This window comes from Mastacembelus armatus, chromosome 7 (assembly GCF_900324485.2).
Source record: "Mastacembelus armatus chromosome 7, fMasArm1.2, whole genome shotgun sequence".
In the NCBI taxonomy this organism is placed as follows: Eukaryota; Metazoa; Chordata; class Actinopteri; order Synbranchiformes; family Mastacembelidae; genus Mastacembelus; species Mastacembelus armatus.
In genome coordinates, this window is record NC_046639.1 from 5,980,899 (window position 1) to 5,993,537 (window position 12,639).

The window sequence follows — 12,639 nt, forward strand, 5'->3', positions numbered from 1 at the left end:
TTTTAAAAAAATGTTTTACACTGTTTACACTGTTTTACAAGCAGTGTATGTATGTTTAGCTGTATAGTTAACTCAGAGTGGCAGAGTGTGATAAGCCTAGCCAGCATACAGTGACTAAAAGAACAATGTTTTGGGTTTTAGCTTCATTTTGTTATTGCAAAAAATTAACTGCAAATGTTTTCATTTGCAAGTAAAACAAATGTCAGAAAGTCAGATGTCAGTTTTGGCTAAATTTACCATGTAGGGCAATAGATAAAAACCAGGCTAGCAGCCAACATTTGCACAAAAATAAGAAAAAATCAATGATGAATTTATCTGTTTTGTTTAATGAGTCCATCCCTCTGTGTGAACACTCAAAGACACAGTCTGATGTTTAGGGTGGCTCTCAGCCTGTTTATGACTCTGTTCTTTGGGCTACTCAGTGATTACTTTGAATTGCGTAGTGTATGAAAGGTGCTATACAAATAAATTTGCCTTTGCCTTTGCCTTTGCCATTACTTACACTACAGCCTTTCTATAGCCCTGAACCCTGAGGACTGACTCACATTAATATTAACCACATTAAGCTGTATTAGCATACTGTGCATAATGTGCTGAATAATATTCAATAAATATAAGGTTTCATTGTCAAATGTGCAGTCCCATTTTCTGTTTGTGTGTCAGTGAATGCTGTATTTGTAAGGGCATCCATGAGTGATTATGTACATGTGAATTGGTGTATGAAAACATGTCAGTGTGTACTGTGTATACTGAGCAGTTTATCTCGTCTGCTCTGCATATTTTCTATTTTTTTTACTCCCAAGTGCAGCAAGGTGAGCCAGGTTTACACATGCCGGTGCTCAGCTCAGGTCTCCTGGAATGACCCATGTGCCCCCCACCCCCTTCGTATCTGCCATATCATGACCCTATTATAAGAATTGTTCACCTTCACCAGATCTACCCATGTGCCCTGTTTGGCACACCCTGAGGGCATGTCAACTTCTAGCCATTAAATTAGACAACCTGGCACTGGGGAATATGGGTGTAGGGAAGCTGAGGGAGGGGCACAGTCACATCTGTGCCATCCAATCATGTGACTCCACCAAACGTCTGTTTCTAGGGCTTCAGAAACAGTAAATATTTGCTGATCTCTGGAATAAATTCCATGTTGCATCTTAAAAGCTGAGAGTGATTGGAATTAATTACACTAATATTCAACATTTCACTGTGCTGGCTAAAAGGAATTCAACTTCCAGATCTGAAGAATAATTAACACTTGTAGAGGCATGGAGATTGTTGACGGTATAAACAGTTACTGTCTGTCTAGTTACAGAAAAAATCCTTATAAGACATCTTTCTAGACCTTTTAATACAAATGATTCTCTTCAACCATACTGTGTTGACTTTATTAGCAAAAAGATGTACAACAAAGCCCTGCAATGAACTGGTGACCTGCCCATGGTGTACCCCTGCCTTTCACCCAAAGAGAGCTGGGATAGGCTTCAGCAGCGGGTATTGATAGGGGATGGATGGATAATATTCAGGTCATAAGTATTTGGAAAAGCACTTTAGACAGTGGGAATATAAAATGTTTTTCTAATCAATGCTGACAAAATATTCTTTAGGTGCAGAGGTACAGACACAAAATACTGAAGATTGTGCAGCACAGAAGTCTATTCAGCTACTTTGTTATACATCCATCCATCCATCCATTATCTTATCCCAGCTCTCTTTGGGTGAAAGGCAGGGGTACACCCTGGACAGGTCACCAGTCCATCACAGGGCCACATACAGACAAACAACCTCACACACTCACACTCACTCCTATGGGCAATTTAGAGTCACCAATCAACCTGACATACATGTTTTTGGACTGTGGGAGGAAACTGGAGCACCTGGACAAAACCCACACAAGCACAGGGAGAACATATAAACTCCACACAGAAAGGCCCCTGATGGGTTTCAATCCAGGAACCTTCCTGCTGTGAGGCAATGGTGCTAACCACCAACCCTAAATGTTATATATTATTATATTATACAACATTATATATATCATATTTTCTCATGACTAATTTGGTGGTGTTGAATCATCATGCAAAATTCTGACATTGAAGAAACAGTTAAGACATGTCATAGTAAAAAAAGAACAGGTGTAAATAAAAAAATGAAAAATTCGACTTTGCTGCTGCAGTTTTAGGGTCCTGTTGTAATGCATGCTGGTTCACTGTCACACTGTCATGAGCTTAGCAACACCTGTGCTTTTCCTGCTGTCAAAATATCCACTGTGAAAAAGGCCTATGAAAACCCTTTCTGCCATTAAAGAAGTCATAGCTCCTGGCAGATTAGTAGGTACAATATGAGACTGAAGGAATTCATTATTCATTTTGTGAGCAGCTTTCATCCTCAGTCTTTTATTTATTATCCTCATTTAAGAGACTAATCTAACAAAAACAAATTAGAGAATCAAAGAAACACTAATGACAGCTCAGTACAGGAAATACAAACTCTGACTTTTACTGTCTTATAGTTCATTATTGTTTTCTTCTCCAGTATTGTTCCCCAATATTGCATTTTTTATACCATCAACTTTGATCTTTTCCTACTGAAACTACTTCACCTTCAGAAGGGCTCCATAAATCTCTTCATCTCCCTGTGGATAAAACGGCAGGTCCAGAATATGAATCAGCTTCGTGCCAATCTGAACTGTAGTCAGATACAGCAACATCTAAAATGTCTTTTATCTGTCTGCATGAGCATGTACACACATATACACACTAGAGGATGGTTTAGATTACAGGAAAAACAGCCTGGTCTCTGTACTCACAGCACATCTCAAATGTTGAGCTACAACTGAGGCTGTGTGTTTTTAATTGGGACTGAGTAAACAGACCTGTGCCGTTGCTGTCCTCTATAATGTATGGTAAGCATCAGCCTTTTACTATTTTATCAGGTAAATAATAAACCAAATAAGAGACCATCCTACTGAATTTTAATTATATTATGAAAAGTCCTGCCATTAGGACACAGGGTAAGTCTGTGTGCTGATATCTCTTAAAAACATATAATTTTATATTTTTCTCCTTGCTATTTTAATAAAGAAGTCTCTAAACTGCTGTAACAACTTCAGTCTTTACCTTAAATGCACAAAACCTTCCTCAAATGTTGCCACATCCCTCTTCTCTGGCAACATGATCAAATCAGTGGTATTTTTTCAGGACAGACCTTTATGGGTAGGTCTCTGAGGTAATGATAACAGCCATGTTATCACATCTTTTCAAAACATCTGTTTATTTAGGTTTTCAAGGATCTAAAACTGTGTTTTGAACAATGGTGGGTTTCTTTATCTAGTAATATGTCTAGTCCAAGTGATCCAGGCTTGTTGTCTGGTTGAGAAAACTTCCCCCTCAATTAACATCTGAATTAAACAACGTTTAACCGCAGATATGGACTTAAACGTGTTAACTGACAGTTTTTCTGGTTTATTTTGTAGACTTAATTTAAAACTCGTATCGCCACCTTGTGTTTGAAACGAGAAATGCTCCGATTCAGAAAGGTATTTTGAGCAGGCACTAGATATCCATGTCCCAAACAACAGGGGCCCTGATAATGAGCCTCGTCTTTTCTGGGTATTGTAGTTTTAAAAGCCGTTGACTCCGCTCTGTATGGAAGGTTCAGTACTACGACTCCCACAACTCTTTGCCTGTTTAAGCTCGCGTTGAACAACATGGCGTCTTCTTAAAGCGTTGATAATTCGCAAGTGTTTTGTTGACCGGTGAAAAAGGTTTGTTTTAAGTCTAAACTCTGTTGTGTCTTATGATGCGTTAATGTCTAAGATGAATCAGCTTTCAGTGTTTCTCGTTTGGTAGTTTCTTGAAGAGAGTTAGCGTTTTTTTTCAGCTAACAGTCGGAGCTAACCTGTCCACACTGTATCCAGCTGCAGAGGCTAAGTTAGCTTCCTTATGTCGTCTATGATATGTTGTATATATGGTTTTATGAACTTACATCTCGACAGATCAGTGTTAGCATTACAATGTTTCTCATTAAAACGTCGAGTTAAAAAGGCGTTAAACCAAGAACCGATATAAGCCGATGGTGTTGCGCTAAACTTTTACTGTTAAGAAGTAAATAATTGTTGCATTAAAAAGTAATGCAGCAATGTATATTAAGTGCAGTGCAGTAAATGGAAAAACCTCAGTCGGGTGACTTCAGTCTCTAAAATCGCCCGTAATCCCGTTTTGATATTGCTGTAGGCAAAGGCAGAATTAGGCTGTATGTTTTCGCTCGTCGTCATGCTGCTGATTGAACCTGGGACCATCAGGCACATCCCTGATGTTCTTCTGCAATGGATAAGAATATAGAACATCTGAAAGTCCTACAGGTTTTTGTGCAGTACTGTCTGTGTGTATGAAACCAGTCACCACTTCACTACATATGATGTATTTAGATCTATGAAAACAAAATGTGCAATATGGCTGTACAACAGCCAGGCCCTTATTTACAGAAAAAATTATTTTGCTCAACTTTGTTTTTATCAATGCACACTCTTATGTTCTGTTAGCAGATGTGTACTCTTTCTTCTGAGGTTGAGATTTAATTAAAGCTGTAAATTAAAAAAAGGTTTTGGCAGAGAGTAGAAAGAATATCTAAAACGAGTACAATACTTGTTGACGAAAATCACCTACACATGCCCTGTGTTTTCAGATGGCAGCTGACTCCACAGACAAGAAGGATGCTGAGTCTTCAGGGACCACAGAGAGAGAGAGAAAACGCAGCCGTTCACGAGACAGAGATCGTAAAGGCTCACCATCACGCAAACGCCATCGGTCTCGTGAACGAAATCGCTCCAAATCGGCAGAAAGGTGCAAGTCCAACACTAGACTAAGTTCTAATTATTATACTTTCTGAAGTTTTACCTACCATGGTGTTTTATGTTTTGCATAACCAAGCTTTAATTTGTCAAAATTAAACAATTTATCTAATTCGTATCGTAACTGCAGGGACCGACGCACAAAAGACAAGGACAGAGATAAGGAACGTGACAGAGATAAAGACAGAGAGAGGAGCCGTAAGGACAGAGATACTCATCGACGTGATAAAGATCGCAGCAAGAGGTCCAGGTTTGTTTCTGAATCTCTTTCTGTGGTAGAATACAATAACATGACATATACATTAAATGCTGGGTCACCTTTTTGGGCAAAGCTAAAGAAAAAAAGTTTTCTTTACAGTAATTTATATCTGTATAGAATTTCAAATAACAGTATGATCATTTGCTGTAATTACCAGTCACTAATGTGTAAACATATCAATTTGTAATCATGGCTGGGAAACTCTGCATCCATTCAACCTGGGGCTTAATCAGGTAGAGGTGACAGAAACCTAAACTATGTGATTTATTTGGGACAGTTTGTATTAGATGTTTCTTTTTTCTGGTCATTTTGAGTCAGTGGATGCATCGAAGTAGGTTAGCTTGCATAAACATGTTCTCTACGTATTTTTTATAGAGTTTAAATTTGTTTAATAAACAATTAGTTTTGGAAGCAGTTGATCACATCTAGTAAATACAGTCTTTCACTCTGTTAAAGGAGTTCCTCACCAAAGTCAAAGGATACCAAGGTGAAGAAAGAGAAGGATATAAAAGCAGAAGAGGAGGAAGATGACAAAAAGAAGAAGGAAAAGGTATGGATCTGGCTTGACGTGTTGCAGTTTCTCTTAGAGTTTTCTGTCTCTGACTGCTATTGCTTCTCTCCAGGTCCAGCCACTATCTTTGGAAGAGCTTCTGGCCAAGAAGAAGGCAGCAGAGGAGGCAGAGGCAAAGGTGAGAAGTTCCTCTGAGGTAGCCATTTTCTTCTCCTGTCTAGACCCAAGATTATTTTTTAACTTCTTTTTTTGATTTGTCATTTTCAGCCTAAGTTCCTATCCAAAACAGAGCGAGAAGCTGAGGCTCTGAAACGGAGGGAGCAACAGGTAGAGGAGAGGAAGAGGTTGTTAGAAGAGGAGAGGAAGAAAAGAAGGGTATTCCAGGACATGGGGAGAAAAATGTTGGGTGTGTTTCAGTCTTTGGTTTAATTATAAATAATCTGTTCTGCTGTAGAATTGTGCTGATAATAACTGAGACTGTTTGTAACAGAGGACCCCCAAGAAAGGGAGAGACGAGAGAGGAGAGAGCGAATGGAGCGAGAGAACAATGGGAATGAAGACGATGATGGGCGGCAAAAGCTCAGAGAGGAGAAAGATAAAAGTAAAGAACTCCAGGCCATCAAGGTTAGTTCAAGGACGAAAAGAATATTTCGCTGTTGTGCAAACCAAATGAAATAGGAATTTAAAATGTTATACTATGCTAACATTTAATGTGTTTGAGTAGTTAGTCATCTGTTTTTACATACCTGTAATATTTATTTTCTGTGGTAGCCTGCAGTAAAAATCTTTTTTTTCTCATTAATTTACACTCAGTGCCACGTAATGACAACGTGAAAACGGTAATTGCTGCCAAAAGTGCTTCAACTGAGTAGTGAGTAAAGGGTCTGAATACTTATGTAAATGTAATGTTTCAGTTTTTTATTTTTAATACATTTACAGACATTTCTAAAAATCTGTTCTGTTCATTTTGTCATTATGTGGTACTGAGTTTAGATTAGCGAGGAAAAAAGTCAAGGGGGTCTGAATACTTACTGAATGCATTGTGTGCGTGTGTGTGTATATTCATTTTTACACATATATATAACTTTTAATAATAACATAACATTGTATTAAAAATTTCTGCTAAATATTTTATGTTTACAGGAGCGTTACCTGGGTGGGATCAAGAAACGTCGGAGAACTCGTCACCTGAATGACAGAAAGTTTGTTTTTGAATGGGATGCTTCTGAAGATACGTCGGTTGACTACAACCCAATGTGAGTCAACATAAACACACTGGAAAATGTCTGTCTTGACTTGAAGCAGGTTTTGTTTTGCTAGAATATGCGCCTGTGTAAACAGTGGGATCTATTTTTCAGTTACAAAGAAAAGCATCAGGTCCAGCTATACGGACGAGGCTTCATCGCAGGCATCGACCTCAAGCAACAGAAAAGAGAGCAGTCACGCTTCTATGGTGACCTGATGGAGAAAAGGCGCACACTGGAAGAGAAGGAGCAGGAAGAGTGAGTACAGCATTGTGATCAGCTTTGTTTGGGACTTGAAGGTCTGTATTGGCGTTTTTTTTTTTTTTTTAAATCGACTGAAATAATAAAACAAGCTGAATCTATTTTTTAAAAACTGACTGGAGTGAAGAAAGAAACTCTTTCCAACAAGTTGCCTGTACAGTGGAAAACGGTTGTCAAATTTAAAAAAAAATATACACAATTTGTATTGACTTAACATCCTCACCCTCTGCTCCATCTCCACCATGCCACTATTTAATCTTTATTCCCTACTCCTCTCAGGACAAGACTAAAAAAGATGCGCAAGAAGGAGGCCAAGCAGCGCTGGGATGACAGACACTGGTCTCAGAAGAAGCTGGATGAGATGACAGACAGAGACTGGCGAATCTTCAGAGAGGACTATAGCATCACCACCAAGGGAGGAAAAATCCCGAACCCTATCAGAAACTGGAAGGAGTACCCACTGCCTGCACACATCCTGGAGGTCATAGACAAATGTGGCTACAAGGTGAGATCACTGAGCCAACGTGTTGAAGCGTCATTGGTGTGTTTGTTTTTGTGGCTACATGAATGTAATGACTCTTATTCCTCTTCAAATTCAGGATCCCACGCCTATTCAGAGGCAGGCCATTCCTATTGGTTTACAGAACCGTGACATCATTGGTGTGGCCGAGACAGGTAGTGGTAAAACTGCTGCTTTCCTGATTCCACTGCTGGTCTGGATCACCACCCTGCCGAAAATTGACAGGTAAGCAACCTAAGTAAGGACAATAATAAAGTCTCACTATTTTTGACTTGGTTTATTCATGTATCTGTCGCTTCCTCTGCACCCTGCTTCCTGCAGGATTGAAGATTCAGACCAGGGTCCTTATGCTGTGATCCTGGCCCCAACTCGTGAGTTGGCACAGCAGATTGAGGAAGAAACCATAAAGTTTGGTAAACCACTTGGCATCCGTACAGTTGCCGTGATCGGTGGAATATCAAGAGAAGACCAGGGTTTCCGTCTCAGGATGGGCTGTGAGGTGAAACATTCAGCATTTACACGTGTTTTTAGGAAGAATAGAAAAATCACTGAAACAGGGAGTGTATCATTTAGCTAATGGTGCAAAGTGAGCGTGAAATGCACCTAAAATCTGGTTTCACTGTTTGACATGGTAAAATTCGAATGCCTTTGTTATTGAGTTCTGTTACTCTTTGGGGAAAATTTCAATCTTGATTCAAAGTGCTTCTAAAAATGTTGAATTAATGGGAAATTCCTTTGATTACTAAGTCAGGTATGAATATGATATAAATATCTGTTGTCACTGTGAAATATTCCTGAACCTGCGTAGAAATGGTCTAATATCTCAATGCATAAAACCTGCCCTCTCTTTACATTTATAGGGCAACAATGCTTCATACACAATGCACATATATTCATCAACTGTGTGTTTTCCCTGGCTAACAGATTGTGATCGCCACCCCCGGCCGACTGATCGACGTGCTAGAGAACCGCTACCTGGTCCTGGGCCGCTGCACCTATGTGGTCCTTGATGAGGCTGATCGTATGATTGACATGGGCTTTGAGCCTGATGTCCAAAAGATTCTGGAATACATCCCTGTAACCAATCAGAAACCAGACACAGATGAAGCAGAGGACCCAGAGAAAATGACACTGAACTTTGAATCTGGAAAGCATAAATACAGACAGGTATGTTCACCTGTCCAGTGTTTGCCATCATCAGTATAAGCATGGCATTTCTGCCTGTTCCAGGTGCTATCGCTTTTACAGGTTTTCTCTAACTGTGTATTTGCACATTCCAGACGGTCATGTTCACAGCTACAATGCCTCCAGCTGTGGAGAGACTGGCCAGGAGCTACTTGAGACGTCCAGCTGTGGTGTACATCGGATCTGCGGGCAAACCTCACGAGAGAGTCGAACAGAAGGTCCTGCTCATGTCAGAGGGCGAGAAGAGGTGAGACGGACATAAACACTAACTGTAAAGACCTAGTATTTTGTTTCTTTCAGTCCAAGTGTCAAAGTGTTTCTGTGTAATGTTTTCATGCAGAAAGAAGATGTTGGAGGTGTTGGCACATGGCTTCGAGCCTCCCATCATTATTTTTGTCAACCAGAAGAAGGGTTGCGATGTTCTGGCCAAGTCTCTGGAGAAGATGGGGGTAAGTCACTGTAGGCTTGACCACAGCTTCCGTACACCACGGGGACCACACCAAAATGGCTTGATATATTTAAAAACATGATATAATATGTAATTAATGTAAATGTTGCTGTGTTTTAATCATGTTAGTTGTAATGAAATCTCAGCAGCTATTGAATGAATTACCATGAAGTTTTTTACAGACATTTCCCCCCCAGCAAGGGGAATGTTTTTTCTAATCCTGTAAAAGTCTTTAGGTGGTGATGGACAGGCAATATATTTTGTATGGACATTCCCTGGACAAAGAATCTTGACAGTTGTCTTTTAATAAAATTGAAGGCACTGTGTTGGAACCATGGGACTCTACCCTCTTAAATGCTTGCCATTGTGAAATTCCAAAAGCAGTGAAAACCTAGAGCAGCTGTCTGTTCTTCCTTGTCTTTCAGTACAATGCTTGCACACTGCATGGTGGCAAAGGACAGGAGCAGAGAGAGTTCGCACTTTCCAATCTCAAGGCAGGAGCCAAAGATATCCTGGTGGCCACAGACGTTGCTGGTCGAGGTATTGATATCCATGACGTCTCCATGGTCATTAACTATGACATGGCTAAGAACATTGAAGGTAAGAGTTCATTTTATTGCCTTTACCATTTTTCCTGTTTTCAGTAGGTTATTTCTTTGGTGAAAACAGGTTGTGTTTAACAAATTACATGCAATATACTTAATTACCAAATAGCTACATTCACCAAAATAACAGCATGCTTTTGTTTCCCTTGGGTAACTCAGCACTCTTCCCCTGTTCTTCTCATTCTTTTTGCACAGACTACATCCATCGTATTGGCCGTACGGGTCGTGCTGGTAAGAGTGGTGTGGCCATGACCTTCCTCACTAAAGAGGACTCTGCAGTGTTTTATGACCTCAAGCAGGCCATCCTCGAGAGCCCAGTCTCTACCTGCCCCCCAGAGCTGGCCAACCACCCAGATGCTCAGCACAAACCTGGAACTATCCTGACCAAGAAGAGACGAGAGGAGACCATCTTTGCCTGATGTGTTCTGGCTGTTTCAGACTGTTTTATCATGTTGAAGTTGTATATAACATACAGTTCACTGTTTTGCATCCTTGAATTGGTTCCCATGTTAATGCCACTTCATTTTTTTGTTTCTCACTTCACCACCCATTTTGTCACTCATTAGCTGGTGCAAAAATCATCACAGCACATTTTGAGATTGTAAGACTGTGGGCAGTCTTGGGCAGCTGTGATCGAGGTGGAAGTTCATTTTTGCTTTGCTCTATAAACACGAGCCAGGATCAGTGACTGGGATGCTGTGTTGTATAAATGCTATTTTTTAATTATCAGATGTGATAAATACCAAGCAGGATGTGGGTGTAGAAGAGTAGTAATTGATATGTTGTGCATTTGTATTAATTTTCCCTCAGTGGTGTTTCCTGACTGTTTCAGATCCTAATGCCAAACGTGATGGCTATTAGTCTAAATTCCAATGTATCAGTTGACAAAATTACAGTTCATGTTTTTAAATATGAATGTTTGTATGAAGCAAATACATCAGATTTGAATGACACGTATCATAACTCTCACTAACCTAATTGACTTACCTGTAGCACTTGGATTTTATCAAAATGACAGGGATGTTCTACGTTTGGATGCAGCAGACAGGTTGAAAGTCTCACTTGTACCAAAAAAGAAAGGTTCAAGCAATCACATGTACGAGGAGCACAAGTTATGTTGAGTTGTGATGAAAAAGAAATGGTTAGAAACACAGACCAATTGTTATCTTAGCAACAACACATGAGCCTTTTCAGTCATTCCTTCCAGATACTTTGTACAACAAGGTGATAAGTGTCACTCAGAAAGTAACCCCTCACTCCAACCCCTAAATTTAAAAAAAAAAAAAAAAAAAATTCCAAAAAGCGAATAATCAAAAACAAAAATGTTAACGTGTGATGTACTGTATGTTTTAATTGAATCACCTGCCAAGTTTTACTGCATATAAACAAACTAACTTTTTTTTTTTTTTTTTATCACTTCACACTGCTTTTGCTCCTGTGTGGATGCCTGAAGTTTACCCTGTTGTTTTCCTCTGTGATGCTAATGAGATTAATTTTCTTAGACAACAGCTGCCAACTACTTATCTTGGTTTAAAAGCCCGGAAAACATATTTTCTCCTTCTTACCATGATTGATTGCCCTACATAAACGCCTGATGTTGGTTGTTTCAACACTGAGTGGACACAGTGTGACTCCAGGCATGGAAATAGTTGTAGAGAATATAAGTAAGGAATATTAAAAGTTATGATACAGCACAGTCTTGTGCATGTGCAATTCTTTTCTGTTTTGTCAAGAAGGTGTTTTAATGACTGTGTTTCAGTGTGTAAAGTAATCCAATCTCTGAGAGTTAGTATGCTACCTGTCTCGGTAATGTTTTTTATATTAACTTAAGGTTAGCCTACTGCTAATGTTAGTAAAAATACATGAGCCGGGTCTGACCACGTTCTCATGGTCTCATGGTTCTCGTTTTATATAAACTGCTCAAAAGTAAATGAAACACATCATCATAGTATAACACCAAGTCAGTTAAACTTCAGGGATATCAATCTGTCCGTATAGGAGAGACGAGCGATTGTGAATCAGTTTCACCTGCTTTGGTGCAAACAGGTGCAGTGGAGAGGCAAAACCAAGACCAACCCAAAAAGGGAATGGGTTTGCATCTAGTGGCTACAGACAAATGCTCTTTCCTTATCTTTTTTGACTGACTCTTCTCCAGTTTTTTGTTTGACACTACTGGTAGCATGAGCAGTCAGGTTGCACAGGTAGTCCAGTTTTTCTAAGATGGCACATCCATACATGCAGTGGCTTTGCTGTTTCTCACAGCACAGTCTCAGGAGCATGGAGGAGATACCAGGAAACTCATTGTTCCACCAGGGAACGACAAAAAGGCAACAACACAGAATCAGGCCCAGTATCTGCTCCTTTGTGCAAGGAGGAACAGGAGGAGCACTGAGAGAGGCCTACAAAATGACCTCCAGCTACTGAAATGCATGACTCTGACCAAACTGTCAGAAACAGACTTGATAAGGAAGGACTGATTGACCAGCGTCCTCTAATATAACCTGTACTCAAAGCCCAATACCATGCAGTTTGATTACCATTCGCTAGAGAACACCAGAATTGGCACGTCTACCCTGTTCTCTTCCCAAATGAGAGCAGGTTCACACTGAGCACAAGGGACAAGTGTGAAAGAGTCTGGACATGCTGTGGTGAACGTTATGCTCTCTATAACATCAACAAGCGTGATCGGTTTGGTGGTGGGCCAGTGATGATCACTTAAAACTGTCCAGGACCTCAAAGGTACCCTGATCACACACTTAT

The 12,639-nt window shown here is 39.9% G+C and overlaps 1 protein-coding gene across 2 annotated transcripts; it reads left to right on the forward strand.

The window, feature by feature from the left end:
* Nucleotides 1-3,679: 3,679 nt before the first annotated feature.
* ddx23 (DEAD (Asp-Glu-Ala-Asp) box polypeptide 23) lies at nucleotides 3,680-11,210 on the forward strand. Of its 2 annotated transcripts, none has more exons than XM_026333259.1 (17): nucleotides 3,680-3,760; nucleotides 4,681-4,838; nucleotides 4,977-5,096; nucleotides 5,562-5,655; nucleotides 5,729-5,794; nucleotides 5,884-6,022; nucleotides 6,107-6,240; nucleotides 6,760-6,872; nucleotides 6,975-7,118; nucleotides 7,401-7,626; nucleotides 7,721-7,866; nucleotides 7,963-8,140; nucleotides 8,566-8,808; nucleotides 8,922-9,073; nucleotides 9,167-9,275; nucleotides 9,700-9,874; nucleotides 10,075-11,210. In XM_026333259.1, the coding sequence occupies exons 2-17, from the start codon at nucleotides 4,681-4,683 to the stop codon at nucleotides 10,296-10,298; spliced, it is 2,421 nt and encodes an 806-aa protein (XP_026189044.1). In that variant the 5' UTR covers nucleotides 3,680-3,760; the 3' UTR covers nucleotides 10,299-11,210. The 2 variants fall into 2 exon arrangements, with proteins under 2 accessions (XP_026189044.1, XP_026189045.1); XM_026333260.1 differs by having other exon boundaries at nucleotides 4,977-5,090.
* Nucleotides 11,211-12,639: the final 1,429 nt, after the last annotated feature.

Bases quoted from the DNA above. Each gene is read 5' to 3' on its own strand.
- ddx23 (XM_026333259.1), top strand. From the start codon at position 4,681: ATGGCAGCTGACTCCACAGACAAGAAGGATGCTGAGTCTTCAGGGACC. The intron at 9,276-9,699 runs GTAAGTCACTGT...CTTGTCTTTCAG, and splicing joins AGTCTCTGGAGAAGATGGGG to TACAATGCTTGCACACTGCA. The intron at 9,875-10,074 runs GTAAGAGTTCAT...CTTTTTGCACAG, and splicing joins CATGGCTAAGAACATTGAAG to ACTACATCCATCGTATTGGC.